Consider the following 19,557-nt stretch of genomic DNA (forward strand, 5'->3'; position numbering starts at 1 on the left):
CATAACTGCGAGAAGAGAAATGAGGGGCCCCTGAAACAAGTACAGTACAGGGGACTGTATTTAGCAGATATTTGTCTAGGCTCCTCCTACAGGAAGTTCCATCTACAGTGCAGGGGACTGTCTTTATTTAGCTCTTCAACAGCACAGACAGAACCTGGTCTCTCCAAATAAATTAACTCTGGGCTCGATAGAAAGACAGTCCCCTGTACTCAGGTAGAGTACGAGCTGATCAGCTAACACCGGACCATCCTCCCAAAACCAACGCACGGCAGGTGTATGGCAGCACCGAATACAGGAACAAGGAAGAAATGCCAGCGAGGTATAGCGGATCCCAGGTTTATTAAATGTATATAAACAGGAACGGTAAATACAGGGTTACGCGTTTCAGGCGTGTAACAGAACGCCCTTAGACTAAGGGCGTTCTGTTACACGCCTGAAACGCGTAACCCTGTATTTACAGTTCCTGTTTTTATACATTTAATAAACCTGGGATCCGCTATACCTCGCTGGCATTTCTTCCTAGTCCCCTGTACTGTAGACTGAATTTCTGTAGGAGGAGCCTAGACAAGTCTGTGCTAAATAAAGACAGTCCCCTGTACTGTAGATGGAACTTCCTGTAGGAGGAGCCTAGACAAGACTGTGCTAAATAAAGACAGTCCCCTGTACTGTAGATGGAACTTCCTGTAGGAGGAGCCTAGACAAGACTGTGCTAAATAAAGACAGTCCCCTGTACTGTAGATGGAACTTCCTGTAGGAGGAGCCTAGACAAGACTCTGCTAAATAAAGACAGTCCCCTGTACTGTAGATGGAACTTCCTGTAGGAGGAGCCTAGACAAGACTGTGCTAAATAAAGACAGTCCCCTGTACTGTAGATGGAACTTCCTGTAGGAGGAGCCTAGACAAGACTGTGCTAAATAAAGACAGTCCCCTGTACTGTAGATGGAACTTCCTGTAGGAGCCTAGACAAGACTGTGCTAAATAAAGACAGTCCCCTGTATTGTAGATGGAACTTCCTGTAGGAGGAGCCTAGACAAGACTGCTAAATAAAGACAGTCCCCTGTACTGTAGATGGAACTTCCTGTAGGAGGAGCCTAGACAAGACTGCTAAATAAAGACAGTCCCCTGTACTGTAGATGGAACTTCCTGTAGGAGCCTAGACAAGAGTGCTAAATGAAGACAGTCCCCTGTACAGTAGATTGAACTCCCTGTAAATTTTTACCAGCATTCTACTGTAGGTCGCCCAGACAGGAGACACACAAAAGGCATTGGAGTTAGAGTTCCTCAATTTTGCTCCAGAGGGTCCAACCTTCACTATCCCATTCCCTGAGACAAAGTCCCATATAATACCTTATACAATGATCAGCACCATTTCTGATTACTGCCGCCATCTATGGCAACAGGCGAGATTTCTTGCACTTCATAAACAATCATACATTTTTTAAAATTTTTGCCAATTTGACGCCATAATTCAAACAATTATAACAAAATACATATTTGTACTATTTTCTTTTTATAATAATTTTACGCCATTTAACCATCCGGAAATAAATAAAATTTTCATTGGTCAAAGTTTGATTGTACACAAGAAAAAAAACTAATGAAAACAAAAAAATAAAAAATCCACAATAAGTTACAAAAGGCCAGAGGAACCCCAAAAATTACAAAACCCCTTATACCCCAGTCACATCCAGTTAACAGACAGCAGTGCATGCTGGGAGCTCAGATGGCCATGGAGGTCGAGCTCTCAAGATACACGACTGTCCACATGGTGAGGATCATGGCTAACCGGATCCAAGAAGGGGCTGGCAGAAGGTTCACTCTGGCTTTGAGTTCACTGGAGTAGAAGACATCATAAAAGTCAGGATCAGCGAGAAAATATTAAAGAGACTCAACCGGTAAACGAAGAGGAGACCCGACAAGAAGTTGAGAAGAAGGTGACTGGAGGCTTTTTTTTCCCCACTAGAGAAACTTTTTGGCAGAAACATAATCTCTCTTAGAAGGACATCACCCAACGTTAATGGACAAACACCGTCCATGATCTCGTCCTCAGGGTATCTGAGGTAAAGCTCAACTTGGCCTTTGGCTTCAGCGTTGCCAACTTGACCACAGTAGTAGACTAGTGTACGGCTGGACAGGACTTTTAGCAGCTGAAATGGACTGTAATTCCAGTTCTTTACTGAATTTCGGAGATAGTGTTGCTATTTTTTGGAGAGATGTCAAGTTGGCCAGGTTCTTCGGGTAATCAAGGGTCTACATGGCTGAAGTCACAACCAACCTTTGGCTGTAGAGTTCCTAACCAAAAAGGGGTAACTCCACTGCTCAGCGTTTGGAAAGCTGGAGCCGGAAGCTAGTGATGTCATAGCCCCGCCCCCTCATGACATCACGCCCCGTCCCCTCAATGCAAGTCTATGGGAGGGGGCGTGACACTGGCACGCCCCCTCCCATAGACTTGCATTGAGGGGGCGGTGCATGACGTCATGAGAGGGCGGGGCCAGCTCCGGCTCCAGCGTTCAGAACAGTTTGTTCCAAATGCTGAGCAGCAGAGTACCCCTTTAACCGAAGTAGTAAGACTAGTGTTCAGCTGGACAGGACTTAGTAGGTGGTCATCCAGCTGAAATGGACTGTAATTCCAGTTCTTGATGCTACTTTCTGGAGAGATGTCAAGTTGGCCAGGTTCTTCAGGTAACCAAGGGTCTACATGGCCGAAGTCACAACCAACCTTTGGCTGTAGAGTTCCTAACTTAACCGAAGTAGTAGACTAGTGTCCAGCTGGACAGGACTTAGCAGGTGGTCATCCAACTGAAATGGACTGTAATTTCCAGTTCTTGATGCTACTTTCTGGAGAGAGTTCTTCAAGTAACCAAGGGTCTACACAGCTGAAGTCCCAACTGACCTTTGGCTTTCAAATTTCCAACTTGACCAAATAAGTAAGGCTGGTGCTCAGCTGGACAGGACCTTTAGTAGTTGGTCATCCAACTGAAATGGACAGTAATTCCAGTTCTTGACTGAATTTCAAAGACAATACCGTTACTTTCTGGAGAGACGTCAAGTTAGCCGAGTTCTTGAAGTAGCCAAGGATCTGCACTGAAGTCTGTGGCCAGCTCCGAAGGTCGGGCCACCTCATGGTGGAGAGTACAAGGACAACTTAACAGTCAAGAAATCCTCCTACATCAGGACAATTGTAAGACTGCATTCACACCTCGTTTTTACGTTACGGTTGCCGGCTGGGGGAGGGGCAAACCAGGCTCTCCCGTACCAGTGCGGAAATCCATTTAACTTTAATGAGCCGACCGGAATCAAACGGTGACTCCGGTTGGCTCATTTTTTGACCCGTATGCGGTTTCCTGACCGGACCTAAAACCGTAGTATACTATGGATTTCGGCCCGGTTACAAAACCGGATACGGGTCAAAAATGTGCCGACCTGGGTCAAACGGTGAAGTAAATGGATCCGGCACCCGTAACATAAAAACGAGGTGTGAATGCGGCCTTAAAGAGTACCTGTCACCAAACTAAAACTTTTAATATATTATGCCTTAATTATAAGACACTTTGCTATTTACTTGCTATTAAAATTCTCAACCTTTATAAGTTTTTCCCGTGACTAAAAAAACGGCCACTAGGTGGCTCTGTTCTGTTCCCTGATGCAAGTCAAACAGTTAGTTTGGTCTCCACTTGGACTTGCAGAAGTCCAAACTCAGAAAGTGCATGCGGGGCATGACGAGGCACCGCTCCCGCAGGCTTCAGTGACGTTGCGCCTGCGGGGGAACGCATGATACAAAGCTTTTTAAAGCTCGGAAAAAATTTTGAGGCCAGGAGGCGTGTTAGGAGTAGTTAGGGAATATAATCTGAGTTTGTTTAGAAAATATAGTTTGATGACCCGTACTCTTTAAAGGCCTCGGCGGTAGATGATGGAGGACCTTAAATGGGTTATCCAGGAAAAGAAAAACAGCACCACACCTGTCCTCAGGTTGTATGTGGTACTGCAGCTCTGTTCCACTGAAGTGAATGGAGCCAAGTTGTAATACCACACACAACCTAAGGACAGCTGTAGGGGTGTTTTTCTATTCCTGGATAACCCATTTTAAAAATGGGAACTCCACTGCTAGACATCTTATCCCCAATCCAAAGGATAAAGGATTTGCGGCCATGCCCCATCATGAAGTCACTCCCCCTCCATTCATGTCTATGGGAGGGGGTGTGTCAGAGACACACTCCCTCCCATAGACATAAATGGAGGGGGCGTGGCATCACGAGGGGGCGTGGCTGTGATGTCACGGTTAAGGACGTTAGTCTTACTATTGACCTGATGTTGGACGACCTCTTGAAAGACTCAAGGCCTCAATGGTAGATGATGAAAGACTGGTTCTCCAGGAATACAAAAACAGCACCACACCTGTCCTCAGGTTGTGCGTGGTATTACAACCAGTGTCAACTTCAGAAGTTCATGGATTGGCCCGAAATAAGACGCTGAGGGGTGAAGATCTGGTCATAACCACGGGCAACAGATGAAGGCAAAGCGTACACAACTGAACTGTTGGCACACGACCCACCACGGACTCTTCATACGACCTCTTACTGGACATACACATTTGGACACAAAATTGCAGTTTGGCGCCGAACACAGAATAATAGTATAAAGTCAACAGGTGGCAAGAAGTCACAGTAGACAGGTCACTTGTGAAAACCTCGAGTCCAGCTCAAGACTAAGAACCGATCAGCATCAGTGGGATCACCGCTAAATCTATCGATGGAGGAGGATCAGACATGGAGGGTTACACATCAGCAGGACGGACTCTCTTAATATGCAGGATTGAGGATACCACCACCTGACTGAGATGAGTCCTTGTCATGGAGATCGATTATCAGGTCTGTCCTGGTGACGTGTTCTGAGATGGTGATGTATTACAACCAGCTGCAATACGAGATGTTACCCCCCGATAACCAGCAGTATGGCGACAGTGAAGATCTCATCCAGGAACTGGACCCTAACAGCCGGCAGCCGCCCCATTACATAATGTGCTGAAGGAACCACAAAAAAAGAGGACAACGCTGGGAACTGATGGAATGGATGGTCATCGATACCCAACAACGTCTCCAGGCTCCATCCTCTGAGGTTCTCAGCGCATCACCATCATCATCCTCCTCACCATCCGGAGAGGACCCAGAAGCTCCTCAGGGCACAGACCCGCTGGCCTCTGTGTTGCCAGGTGTCTTGGGTACAATCACAGGGAGGTCTCCTGGACAATGTATGAATGTCCGCCCTCTGGTCGGGAGAAGCCGGGGTAGTTCTCTTCCATGTCGTCTTTCTCTGCTTCCTTCACATTCCCGTTCAAGAAGCCATTGCAGGATTTATCCTCTATGATGAGGTTTGGCTTATCCTGGAGAGAAAGGACTTAGTGTTAGGGGCGAAGGTGCCAGGACCAGGGAGGTCATAGAGATGGAGGCGGGGTGGGGGGGCAGGTGCTCCACATGGACCAGGGAGGTCACAGAGATTGAGGGAAAGGCATATGGATCAGGGAGGTTATACACAGATGGGGTAAGGGCACATAGACCAGGGTGGTGGAGGCACAAGGACCAGGGAGGTCACCTAAAAGGGGGGGGTGGGGGCACACCAGGGAGGCCACCTAAAGGGGGGGGGGGGCACAATGACCAGGGAGGTCACAGAGAAGGAAGGGGGGTGGAGGCACACCAGTGAGGCCAATCTTCTGGTGCTGGAGGCACAAACACTGCACTGGACGTAACCCGACCGAGATCTGCCCAGGGAGAGAACACTGCACCTTATATAGGGCGATCACTGTGGATACTTAAGGCTTAGACCATAACTGATTGTGTAAGGAAAGAAACTGCACTCCACCTATATCGCAGCAGGAGATAGTCACCTCATAGAGCGAGGTCATCAGCCAAATCCCCACAGTGAGGTCATCAGCCAAATCCCCACAGTGAGGTCATCATAGAGACACAATGTGTCGGCAGATAACAACCATTCGGCTCATCTGGTCTGCCCAATATCCTGAATACTATGAATAGTCCCTGGCCATATCTTATATGAAGGATAGCCTTATGCCTATCTTATACTTCCCTCTCAACTGATAATACCTCTCCCCATACACCCAAGAGCACCTCCCTTTACTGCTAATACCTCTCCCTACACACCCATGAGCACCTCCCTTTACTGCTAATACCTCTCCCTACACACCCATGAGCACTTCCCTTTACTGCTAATACCTCTCCCTATACACCCATGAGCACTTCCCTTTACTGCTAATACCTCTCCCTATACACCCATGAGCACTTCCCTTTACTGCTAATACCTCTCCCTATACACCCATGAGCAATTCCCTCTCTACTGCCTCTCCCTATACACACACATGAACACTCCTCTCTACTGCTAATACCTCTCCCTATACACCCATGAGCACTTCCCTTTACTGCTAATACCTCTCCCTATATACTCAAGCTTTCTGCTAGCATTTTCTGTTGCTCTATCACATTGTGCACTATATATAATCTCACCCCATGGAGATGATGGGAGGGAAGGAGGATAGAAAATGAGATTACACAACAGGAGGAGGAGGGGGCAGAGGAGAGACTGAGGCTACAGAACAGCAGAAGGAGGACAGAGACTGAGGCTACAGATCAGGAGGAAAGAGACTGAGGCTACAGAACAGGAGGACAGAGACTGAGGCTACAGAACAGGAGGAGGAGGAGGAGGATAGAGACTGAGGCTACAGAACAGGAGGAGGAGGAGGAGGATAGAGACTGAGGCTACAGAACAGGAGGAGGAGGAGGATAGAGACTGAGGTTACACAACAGGAGGAGGATAGAGACTGAGGTTACAGGAGGATAGAGACTGAGGTTACAGAACAGGAGGAGGAGGATAGAGACTGAGGTTACACAACAGGAGGAGGATAGAGACTGAGGCTACAGAACAGGAGGAGGAGGATAGAGACTGAGGTTACACAACAGGAGGAGGATAGAGACTGAGGTTACATAACAGGAGGAGGAGGATAGAGACTGAGGTTACACAACAGGAGGAGGATAGAGACTGAGGTTACAGAACAGGAGGAGGAGGATAGAGACTGAGGTTACAGAACAGGAGGAGGAGGATAGAGACTGAGGTTACACAACAGGAGGAGGATAGAGACTGAGGTTACACAACAGGAGGAGGATAGAGACTGAGGTTACACAACAGGAGGAGGATAGAGACTGAGGCTACAGAACAGGAGGAGGAGGATAGAGACTGAGGCTACAGAACAGGAGGAGGAGGATAGAGACTGAGGTTACAGAACAGGAGGAGGAGGATAGAGACTGAGGTTACACAACAGGAGGAGGATAGAGACTGAGGTTACATAACAGGAGGAGGAGGATAGAGACTGAGGTTACACAACAGGAGGAGGATAGAGACTGAGGTTACAGAACAGGAGGAGGAGGATAGAGACTGAGGTTACAGAACAGGAGGAGGAGGATAGAGACTGAGGTTACACAACAGGAGGAGGATAGAGACTGAGGTTACACAACAGGAGGAGGATAGAGACTGAGGTTACACAACAGGAGGAGGATAGAGACTGAGGCTACAGAACAGGAGGAGGAGGATAGAGACTGATACCGCACTCACATCCTGAGACCAGAACAGGGAAAATAAGAAAACTCCTAATAACACGTGTACCTTCAGGAGCCTGGAGGAGTGACGCTCCCCTACCTCAGCAATGTGGGGCACCCCGAACCTCAGCCGCTCCTTGTATGTATCCGGCAGGAAGAACAGCAGTCTGGGCAGGACGAGGTACACTGTGCGGGGGTCCACGTCTCTCCCCTTCATCGGACCTGAAACACACCAGGGGTCAGCAGACTACCAAGACTACCCCCCTCCCCCAACATGAAACTGATAGCACAGCGGGGGATAGATTGTAAGTTCTCTGGGTCAGGGATTGTGAGACAGATACATAGATATAGGGGGGGGGGGGGGGGATCAGACTGGGAGCTTTAAGAATTAACTCCTCAGCAGCATCAGCATCTCAGCTTTCTGTCAGTGAATAGAATTGTCTGTGTGTATAAAGGGGTACTCCGCTGCTCAGTGTTTGGAACAAACTGTTCCGAACGTGGAGCCGGCGCCGGGAGGTCTTGACGTCATAGCCCCGCCCCCTCAATGCAAGTCTATGGGAGGGGGCGTCACGCCCCCTCCCATAGACTTGCATCGAGAAGGCGGGGCTATGATGTCACGAGCTCCCGACGCCAGCTCCAGCGTTCGGAACAGTTTGTTCCAAACACTGAGCAGCGGAGTACCCCTTTATACACATCAGCAGCACATCTCTCTTTCCAGGTAAAACGTGTCCGTCAGGAGCGCAGTCTGTTCAGATAAGCCGGTAGTCTGACGCTAAACACAACAGTAACAGACCCTCAGCTGTGACAAACATTAGGTCAGGGTGAGTTTTCAACTTCTGAATGTAGATAAACATGCTTAAATTCACTGACAGCAAGCAGAGTTCTTATATAAACACAACACGGGTAAACATCACCAGGACACTGACCGGTCAGCAGGCTGACGATGATGCCCACGATGACCACGGTGGTGGAGTTATGGGCGCTGTACCACATGTAGGACAACGCGTGGAACCTCTTCAGGCCGGTCAGGCTGTGAGGAGAGAGAAGGTGGCGGTCAGGGCATGCTGAAAAAACAAACAAACACAAATGTAAAGGAGTCTTCCGCCTCCTACCTCTTGGTGGCGTTAGCGGACGTCAGCAGTGTGGTCATGACGGTGGTGGTGAGGTTCCCCATATCCGGAGCGCTGGTGATGTTCAGGACGGGGGAGGAGGCGCCGGTGGCCATTCTGTCCACAAAGCTACCAATGCCAATCCAGAACGCCATGATGAGCCCGGCCAACAGACCTGTGACAGCGCCCTGCGGGGACAGAGGAGACGTGGGTTAGGGGTAAGCAGTGAGGTGCAAAAATAGGTCACCCGTAAGAGTGTTGAGGGTTCGTGACAATGTATCAGACACTCACAATGGAATTGGTGAAGGGGAAGAAGAATCCCAGGCAGAAGATGCCCAGCAGGGGTCCTCCGACTATGCCAAAAATACTGAGGGCGGCCTGAGGGGAGGAAGAGGACATGTTAGACCGAGAGGGTAAGCACCACATACCCCATCACCTGCAGCACTGCCCTCACTGACTGAAATACTCTGCGCTGCTGTGGGTACTCTGCTTCCTATTCAAAACAGAAAAATTTAAAGGGGTACTCCACTGGAAAACCAACTTTATTTTTATTTTTTTTAATCACCTAGTGCCAGAAAGATAAACAGATTTGTAAATTACTTCTATTAAAAATCTTAATCCTTCCAGTACTTATCGGCTGCTGTATGCTCCACAGGAAGTTCTTTTCTTTTTGAATTTCTTTCCAGTCCAACCACAGTGCTCTCAGCTGACAACTCTGTCCATGTCAGGAACTGTCCAGAGCAGATGGAGGTTTTCCATGGGGATTTTCTCCTACTCTGGAAAGTTCCTAAAATGGACAGAGGTGTCAGCAGAGAGCACTGTGGGCAGACAGAAAATAACTTCCTGTGGGGCATACAGCAGCTGATAAGTACTGGAAGGATTATGATTTTTATATAGAAGTCATTTACACATCTGTATAACTTTCTGGCACCAGGTGATTTAAAAAAATAATAAAAGTTTTTTTTTTTTCCATCGGGGTACCCATTTAAAAGGCAAGGGGTAAGGGGCTTATTCACACTTCTAATTCGTGCAGATTTCCTGGGGAACGGGGAAATCCCCATAGCGAACCTATGCTGTTCTGGACAGTTCCTGATACGGACAGAGGTGTCAGCAGAGAGCACTGTGGTCAGACAGAAAGAACTATACAACTTCCTGTGGAGCATACAGCAGCTGATAAGCACTGGAAGGATTCGTATTTTTAAATAGAAGTCATTTACAAATCTGTTTAACTTTCTGGCATCAGTTGATTTAAAACTAAAATCGTGTTTTCCACCGGAGTACCCCTTTAACCCCTTAAGGACGCAGGACGTAAATGTACGTCCTGGTGAGGTGGTACTTAACGCACCAGGACGTACATTTACGTCCTAAGCATAACCGCGGGCATCGGAGCGATGCCCGTGTCATGCGCGGCTGATCCCGGCTGCTGATCGCAGCCAGGGACCCGCCGGCAATGGCCGACGCCCGCGATCTCGCGGGCGTCCGCCATTAACCCCTCAGGTGCCGGGATCAATACAGATCCCGGCATCTGCGGGAGTTCGCGATTAAAATGAACGATCGGATCGCCCGCAGCGCTGCTGCGGGGATCCGATCATTCATAACGCCGCACGGAGGTCCCCTCTCCTTCCTCCGTCCGGCTCCCGGTGTCTTCTGCTCTGGTCTGTGATCGAGCAGACCAGAGCAGGAGATGACCGATAATACTGATCTGTTCTATGTCCTATACATAGAACAGATCAGTATTAGCAATCATGGTATTGCTATGAATAGTCCCCTATGGGGACTATTCAAGTGTAAAAAAAAATGTAAAAAAATGTAAAAGTAAAAGTAAAAAAAAAGTGAAAAATCCCCTCCCCCAATAAAAAAGTAAAACGTCCGTTTTTTCCTATTTTACCCCCAAAAAGCGTAAAAAACATTTTTTATAGACATATTTGGTATCCCCGCGTGCGTAAATGTCCGAACTATTAAAATAAAATGTTAATGATCCCGTACGGTGAACGGCGTGAACGAAAAAAAATTTAAAAAGTCCAAAATTCCTACTTTTTTAATACATTTTATTAAAAAAAAAATTATAAAAAATGTATTAAAAGTTTTTTATATACAAATGTGGTATCAAAAAAAAGTACAGATCATGGCGCAAAAAATGAGCCCCCATACCGCCGCTTATACGGAAAAATAAAAAAGTTATAGGTCATCAAAATAAAGGGATTATAAACGTACTAATTTGGTTAAAAAGTTTGTGATTTTTTTTAAGCGCAACAATAATATAAAAGTATATAATAATGGGTATCATTTTAATCGTATTGACCCTCAGAATAAAGAACACACGTCATTTTTACCAGAAATTGTACGGCGTGAAAACAAAACCTTCCAAAATTAGCAAAATTGCGTTTTTTGTTTTAATTTCCCCACAAAAATAGTGTTTTTTGGTTGCGCCATACATTTTATGATATAATGAGTGATGTCATTACAAAGGACAACTGGTCGCGCAAAAAACAAGCCCTCATACTAGTCTGTGGATGAAAATATAAAAGAGTTATGATTTTTAGAAGGCGAGGAGGAAAAAATGAAAACGTAAAAATTAAATTGTCTGAGTCCTTAAGGCCAAAATGGGCTGAGTCCTTAAGGGGTTAAAATACTTTGTGCTGCTGTGGTTACTCTGCTCCTAGTACTTACCTGCAGCACGGAGCCCATCAGGGAGGAGATGTAGGCCATTCCCAGGCAGAGGAGACCGTAGGTCAGGGCTGTAAGGAGACGGAAAGTTAGGTCTAGTTATGGGGTCCCTGTCCTGGGTGGGATGACTAGCGGGGGATGAAGGCTGATGGTGGGGGGGGGTTTACAGGGGTACAACTCCACCATAACAGTTCAGCCCTCCAAGGACAAGATCACTAGTCTCCCCCTAGAGGCAACAGCTGGAATTGAAAATAAAAAAAAGTTCTTCCCAACCTGTGTGACTCCAGCTGTTGCAGAACTACAACTCCCAGCAGGCCCGGACAGCCAACGGCTGTCCGGGCATGCTGGGAGTTGTAGTTCATCAACAGCTGGAGGGACACCCGGTTGCGAAGCACTGAAATACAGAGTATAATGCCTCTCTGGGTCCTGGGAAAGCTGAGTGACTACGCCCATGGCCGTGTGCGATGCCATCCGGCTAAATTTGTCAAGCGCAGATTTGTCATATCGGGATTGTGGGAAAGCTGGGTGAGGCGGCAGGCGGAGGGCTGAAGTGTTCACACACACAGGGGGAGGGGCGCGGTGCAGATGCTGAAGAGATGGTGGGAACGTAACAGTGACATCATGCGCCAATTGGAGCTTTCATACCCAGAATCCAATGGGGCGTCAGTCAGGATACCACAAACTGTTATGTGGCTGTATGTCCGCGGTAGGCTGGGGGAGGGGGGGACCTGCGCAGGACATGAACGTTTACCACACAGTTGTAGAGTATGCGCTGTACGTTACATCACGTGGGATGGGGGGGGGGGCGAGAACAACGCGACAGACACATATGGAGGAACACGGAACACACACAAATCTGCACAAAAAAAAAATTTATACAAAAAATATTCGCTCGAAAAGTCAACAAGTGTCCAGGCCAGAAAAAAAAAAAAAAAATTAAAAAAAACAACATTAAAGGGGTTATCCAGGAAAAAAAATAAAAAAATTTTTATATATCAACTGGCTCCAGAAAGTTAAACAGATTTGTAAATTACTTCTGTTAAAAAAATCTTAATCCTTTCAGTACTTATGAGCTTCTGAAGTTAAGGTTGTTCTTTTCTGTCTAAATCCTCTCTGATGACACCTGTCTCGGGAAACGCCCAGTTTAGAAGAAAATCCCCTTAGCAAATCTCTTCAAAACTGGACAGTTCCCAAGACAGGTGTAATCAGAGAGCACTTAGACAGAAAAGAACAACCTTAACTTCAGAAGCTCATAAGTACTCAAAGGATTAAGATTTTTTAATAGAAGTAATTTACAAATCTGTTTAACTTTCTGGAGCCAGTTGATATACAAAAAAAAGTTTTTTCCTGGATAACCACTTTAACCCCCTGAGGACACGGCCAATTAAATTAAATTTTTTTCCCACCTCGCATTTTAGGAGACCACTTATTTTTCCCCATCCACAGACCCATATGCAGTAAAATAAAACAAAGAAAAAAAAGGAAAAAAAAAAAAAGGAAAAAAAAAAACACTTTTTTTTGCAAATTTGCACATTTCTTACTGTTTTACTTAAAAGGAAAAAAAATCTTTATGGCAGAAAATCACTGCGCTTTAAATTTTTACATTTCCCTTTTGTTACCCCCTTATAAAGGGGTCATATTTTTCGGTATACGCTAATGTGTCAGGTCTAATTTTTTTGCGCAGTGGTCTGTAGTTTTTAAATCAGTACAACTTAGTTTATGCAGGAGTTTGTTTTAGCACTTTTTGGTCCCATCACATCCCAGAAAAATAAAGGAATAAAAAGTAGCAATTCCCGATAACATTATATTTTAATGGTCCGTACATTTCCTAATAATACCAAATTTATTTATTTATTTTTTCCCCAATTTGTAAAATAGTAAAAATGAGGCGATTTTTTATTTTCTATTGGGGGGAGGGGCTTATTTACATTTAAATTTTTTTGTGGACTTGGGGGGGGGGGGGGGGGGGGGAGAAAAAATCAAATAAAAAAAAAAAGTTATGAATGCTTAGCCCAACAGTAATAGCAAATATAAAATTTTTTTCCCCAGTAATATCGGCAATCTACTAGTACAACCTGCCAGACAGCAGACCATAAGAGAAGATCCCTGAAGAGCGGTACAGAGCAGGTAAAAGGGACCTCTGGCCGCCATTTCCAACATACACCCACGATCCCTGTTGTTGGGGGTCACATGAGTGCCATTAAGTCCTCCCACTGCTTTACATGCCGTTATGACTACTGATCGCAGCATCTAAAGGGCTAATGGCGGGCATCGGCACGATAGATGATGTCAGCCATTATCGGTGAGGTCCCGGCTGCAGATCGCTGCGCTCACTTCATGTTCATGACATAAATGGACGCCATGGCGCGCGCTGGGTATCAGGGTACTATGATGTACATCTATGTCGTGTCCTCAAGGGGTTAAACAAATTGCAGAAAATATTTCACCATTGCTTGTTCCTGGCTGGAGAGATGTCACGTAAAAGGTGTCGGAGTCTTTAAACAATGTCCCCCCCCTCCTCACAGACGCATAGTACAGCCGCTGCTCACCTGTCATGATGGTACGGTCCACCCTACCTTCTATACTCACCCAGACACTTGGAGAGCAGAGTTGCCCGTGACTCGGTGAGGTTGGGGTAATACGGTTTGATCAGGTCCTCCATGGTCACTGTAGCCAGAGAGTTAAAGGCGGAGGAGATGGTGCTGAGGGGGAGCAGAGAGCACGGTTATCGGGGGTCAGAGGGCAATGATTCACTCTAAGCCCCTCTAGGAGTCACAAACTCACCTGAGGGCCCCGCTGAAGAGACAGGCCACAAACAGTCCGGGGAGGCCAGGGAAGTCCTGCAGGATGTCCATGACAAAGTACAGAACCATCTACACCACCGGGGAGACCAGAAACGGGAGAGAGGGGAAAAAATAAAAAAAATAAATAAAATTAAAAAAAAAGTGACTAATATAAATATATTAATACACACAAAAGGAGAAGGAGAGCAGCACTGCATAAAAGGTAATAATAGAGGTCATCATAGAGGTCATCATAGAAGTTATGTGCGGGTGCCAGCAAGTGGAGAACCCAGGTCAGGGTCTCATAGCACAGGCCAAAAAATAAATAAAAAATTACATTAAAATAAAATCACTTGTAGCATTTCAATTGGTGAAAAATGTGAATAGCTTTTATTCCATCATGTGAACAGGAGGCAACGTTTCGGTTGCCCTTGCAATCATTTTCAAGAACAGTATTAACAGTGACCTTGAGGGGGTTATGGGTGTATACAATTTATTTTTATAGGACCCATACCTCCTGTATATAACAACATTTTTATTATAATAATATATATATATATATATATATATATATATATATATATATATATATATATATATATAATTTTTTTACTACTATTATATATTTATAATAAAAAAAAAAAAAAAAAAAAATATTATATATATATATATATACATACATATATATACACACATACATATATATACACACATACATATATATACACACATACATATATATATATATACACATATATATATATATATATACATACACATATATATATATATATATACATACACATATATATATATATATATACACATATATATATATATATATACACACATATATATATATATATACACATATATATATATATATACACATATATATATATATACACATATATATATATATATATATATACACATATATATATATATATATATATACACATATATATATATATATACATATATACACACACATATATATATATACACACACACACACACACACACACCGTATTTATCGGGGTATTCCACGCACCGGCCTATAACACACCCTCATTTTACCAAGGATATTTGGGTAAAAAAAGTTTTTTACCCAAATATCCATGGTAAAACGAGGGTGTGTGTGCGCGCATGTGTATACCCCGATACATCCCCAGGAAAGGCAGGGGGAGAGAGGCTGTCGCTGCCCACTTCTCTCCCCCTGCCTTTCCTGGGGTCTAGAGCGCTGCTGCTGCCGCTTTTCTCCCACTGGCTATCGGCACTGCTGCCCGTTCTCTCCCCCTGACTAATCGGTGCCGGTGCCGATAGCCAGGGGGAGAGAGGCGGCACCGGCAATGGGCCTCCCTCCGCTGCCCCGTTGCCTCCCCCATCCCCGGTTGTATAATTACCTGTTGCCGGGGTCGGTTCCGCGCTGCTGCAGGCCTCCGGTGTGCGTCCCATGCGTCGTTGTTATGCACTGCACGGCGCGACGCAATGACGAGGGACGTCATTGCGTCTCGCAGCGCATAGCAACAATGCAGAGGACGCACACCGGAGGCCTGCAGCAGCGCGGACCCGACCCCGGCAACAGGTAATTATACAACCGGGGATGGGGGAGGCAACGGGGCAGCGGCGCCAGCAATGGGTGCCGCAGCCCCTTCTCTCCCCCTGTCTGTCGGCACCGCTTCTCTCCCCCTGGCTATCGGCGCCGATAGTCAGGGGGAGAGAACGGGCAGCGGCACCGATAGACAGGGGGAGAGAAGGGCCGGCAGCAAAAGTTTTAGCCTAAAAAGTGCGTGTTATATGCCGATAAATACGGTAAATATTATATATCCCAGTTTAATCTCTGAAAATATAAAAAAAGTTTTAAAAAAAAGAAGCAACACCTATATTTAGTGGACATATTCAAACACCGGGCTCTCAATACAAGGACAACTACAGTGGGGATCATAAGTTTGGGCCCCCCAGGTAAAAATGTGTATTAATGTGTATATAGAAGCCAAGGAAAGATGGAAAAATCTCCAAAAGGCATCAAATTACAGATTAGACATTCTTATAATATGTCACCAAAAGTTACATTTTATTTACATCATTTACACTTTCAAAATAACAGAAAAAAAAAAAATGGCATCTGCAAAAGTTTGGGCACCCTGCAGAGTTAATATCTTGTACTGCCCCCTTTGGCAGGTATCACAGCTTGTAAACACTTTTTGTAGCAGCCAAGAGTCTTTCAGTTCTTGTTTGAGGTATCTTTGCCCATTCTTCCTTACAAAAGTCTTCCAGTTCTTTGAGATTTCTGGACTGTGTCAAGCACTGCTCTTTTAAGGTCTATCCATAGATTTTCAATTATGTTGAGGTCAGGAGATTGTGAAGGCCATGGCAAGACCTTCAGTTTACGCCTCTTGATGTAATCCCCCGTGGATTTTGAGGTGTGTTTAGGATCATTATCCATTTGTAGAAGCCATCCTCTCTTTAACTTCAGCTTTTTTACAGATGGCATCAAGTTAGCATCCAAAATTTGCAGAAATTTTATTGAATCAATTTTTCCTTCTACTCGTGAGATGTTCCCTGTGCCACTGGCTGCAATACAACCCCAAAGCAGGATTGATCCACCCCCCTGCTTAACAGTTGGACAGAGGTTCTTTTCATTAAATTCTGTTCCCCTTCTTCTCCAAACGTACCTTTGCTCATTCAGGCCAAAAAGTTCAATTTTAACCTCATCGGTCCACAGAACTTGTTTCCAAAATGCATCAGGCTTGTCTATATGTTCATTTGCAAAGTTCAAACACTGATTTTTGTGGTGAGGACGTAGAAGAGGTTTTCTTCTGATGACTCTTCCATGAAGACCATATTTGTACAAGTATCTCTTTATAGTGGAATGGTGTACCACAACTCCAGTGTCTGCCAGATCTTTCTGGAGGGATTGTGCAGTCAAACGTGGGTTTTGAATAGTTTTTCTCACAATCCTGCGAGCTGTTCTGTCTGATATTTTTCTTGGTCTTCCAGATCTTGCTTTAACTTAATCTGTTCCTGATGACTGCCATTTCTTAATTACATTCCGAACAGAGGATATTGACATCTGAAAACATTTTGCTATCTTCTTATAGCCTTCTCCAGCTTTGTGAGCGTCAACTATTTTCAGTTTCAGATTTCTAGACAACTGCTTAGAAGAACCCATGGTGCTGATTGTTGGGGCAAGGTCAGATGAGTCTGGGCATTAAAAACCTTTGAGATTGACATCACGTGGTCTTCCCAGATGATGATTGAGAACAATCCATGACACTGTCAGGTCTCTGCTTTGCAAAGGGGGCAGTGCGTGCTATAAATTCTGCAGGGTGCCCAAACTTTTGCAGACACCATTTTTTTGTTTTCTGTTATTTTGAAAGTGTAAATGATGGAAATAAAATCTAACATTTGTTGACATATTATAAGAATGCCTAATCTGTAATTTGATGCCTTTTGGAGACTTTTCCATCTTTCCTTGGCTTCTTTATGCACATTAATACACATTTTTACCTGGGGTGCCCAAACTTTTGATCCCCACTGTAACACATAAGACCCCCACCTCCTCCAAGCTCTTTAGGGATTTAGCTTTGCGCCGTTCACAGTACGCCTGATAGGACTCTATTCTGCAGATCATGACAATTACAACTATACTCAAAGTATATACATTTTGTTAAAGGTGTACTCCGCCCTTAGATAAGATGTCTGATTGCGGGGGTCCCACTGCTGGGACCCCCGTGATCTCTGTGCAGCTCCCAGCGTTCATTTAGAACACCGGACGGACTATGAAGCAAACGCATTGGGTTATGGACTGTAAACCTGCCATGATATACATGTACGCTACGTGTCCTCTAGGGGGCCCCCCAACACACACAATTACATATTTGGTATCACCAGGTGCGGAGTTGTCCAAACTACTAAAACATAATGCTGATTATCCTGCACAGTGAAAAAAAAAATAAAATGCTAGAAATGCCAATTTTTTTGTCATTTCACATAAAAAAAGAGAAAAAGTTAAAAATAGCGATCAAAAAAAGTAATTAAAACAAAATTAAAATGGTACTGATAAAGTACAGTTCATGGCGCAAAAAATGACTCAAAGTAGTAATAAAAAGTGTTAGAGAGGAAAATTTTAAAGGGGTACTCCGGCGTCCTAAACATTTTGTTACACGCCACACCCCCTCCCATAGATATAAAATGGAGGGGGAGTGGTGTGACATCACGAGGGGGCGTGGCTGTGACATCACGACCATTGCCGCAGGAACTCTGATTGTTTAGAATGTCGGGTGCTGCGGGAGATCGCAGGGGAACCCCAGCGATCAGACATCTTATCCCTATCCTTTGGATAGGGGGATAAGATGTCTGGCAGCGGAGTACCCCTTTTAGCATGGCTATTTTATTTAAAGAAAAAAAAAAAAAAAGTTTAACAATAATAGAAAAAGTATGTAAACATAAAAGTGTATTCTAATCGTCGTGCTGACCCACAGAATATACAGTTTAACCATAGGTGAGGGTTGCGCCGTACATTTCATGGTAAAATAAAAGGTGTCCTTACAAAAGTACAAGTGGTCGCGCAAAAAAACACAACAATCCCTCATATGGGTCTGTGGACGGAAAAAAGGAAGGTCTGAGGAAAAAGGAAAACCCGAAAAATAAAAAATTCTCAGTGTCCTAATGTAGAACAGTTTATTTTATTATTTATTAATCTAATTTATTATTCTTTGAATCACCATATTCCAACCCCAATAACGTTACTTTTTTGTTGTAGTAGACATTAATACGAGTGCGTTGGGTGCGGACAGGTGTAATGCAGAGATCACCACAGGGGGCAGCGCGGAGCTCACCTGGTCTGGGACGGCAATAATTTCTGGGTCCTGGATTTCATTCTTCTGGTAATAAGCGAACATCACCAACCCGGTCAGACATCCCAGAGCCAGGACCAACTGCTGACAGGGGAAGACCACGTAACATGACCTGGAGGAGACCAGAGATCAGGATCAGCACAGGATCAGTAATGTAATGTACACAGTAACCTCACCAGCAGAATAGTGAGTACAGCTCTGGAGTATAATACAGGATATAACTCAGGATCAGTACAGGATAAGTAATGTAATGTATGTACACAGTGACCCCACCAGCAGAATAGTGAGTACAGCTCTGGAGTATAATACAGGATATAACTCAGGATCAGTACAGGATAAGTAATGTAATGTATGTACACAGTGACCTCACCAGCAGAATAGTGAGTACAGCTCTGGGGTATAATACAGGATAAGTAATGTAATGTATGTACACAGTGACCTCACCAGCAGAATAGTGAGTACAGCTCTGGAGTATAATATATGATATAACTCAGGATCAGTACAGGATAAGTAATGTAATGTATGTACACAGTGA

General features: G+C 44.8%; 1 protein-coding gene across 3 annotated transcripts in view; it reads right to left on the bottom strand.

Moving 5' to 3' along the window:
• Window positions 1–472: 472 nt before the first annotated feature.
• Window positions 473–19,557, bottom strand: part of SLC5A6 (solute carrier family 5 member 6) — a 46,747-nt gene continuing 27,662 nt past the window's right edge. For 2 of the 3 annotated variants that reach the window (XM_056563673.1, XM_056563674.1), the window contains exons 8-16: window positions 19,005–19,134; window positions 14,162–14,250; window positions 13,967–14,079; window positions 11,381–11,448; window positions 9,002–9,088; window positions 8,714–8,898; window positions 8,528–8,631; window positions 7,669–7,823; window positions 473–5,380 (exon numbers count right to left, since the gene is read on the bottom strand). In XM_056563673.1, coding sequence (XP_056419648.1) covers window positions 5,225–5,380; window positions 7,669–7,823; window positions 8,528–8,631; window positions 8,714–8,898; window positions 9,002–9,088; window positions 11,381–11,448; window positions 13,967–14,079; window positions 14,162–14,250; window positions 19,005–19,134 — 1,087 coding nt within the window. In that variant the 3' untranslated portion in view covers window positions 473–5,224. The remainder of the gene's footprint in view (window positions 5,381–7,668; window positions 7,824–8,527; window positions 8,632–8,713; window positions 8,899–9,001; window positions 9,089–11,380; window positions 11,449–13,966; window positions 14,080–14,161; window positions 14,251–19,004; window positions 19,135–19,557) is intronic. The other variant, XM_056563675.1, reaches the window with a different exon arrangement.

Source organism: Hyla sarda, chromosome 3 (genome assembly GCF_029499605.1).
Source record: "Hyla sarda isolate aHylSar1 chromosome 3, aHylSar1.hap1, whole genome shotgun sequence".
Classification (NCBI taxonomy): domain Eukaryota; kingdom Metazoa; phylum Chordata; class Amphibia; order Anura; family Hylidae; genus Hyla; species Hyla sarda.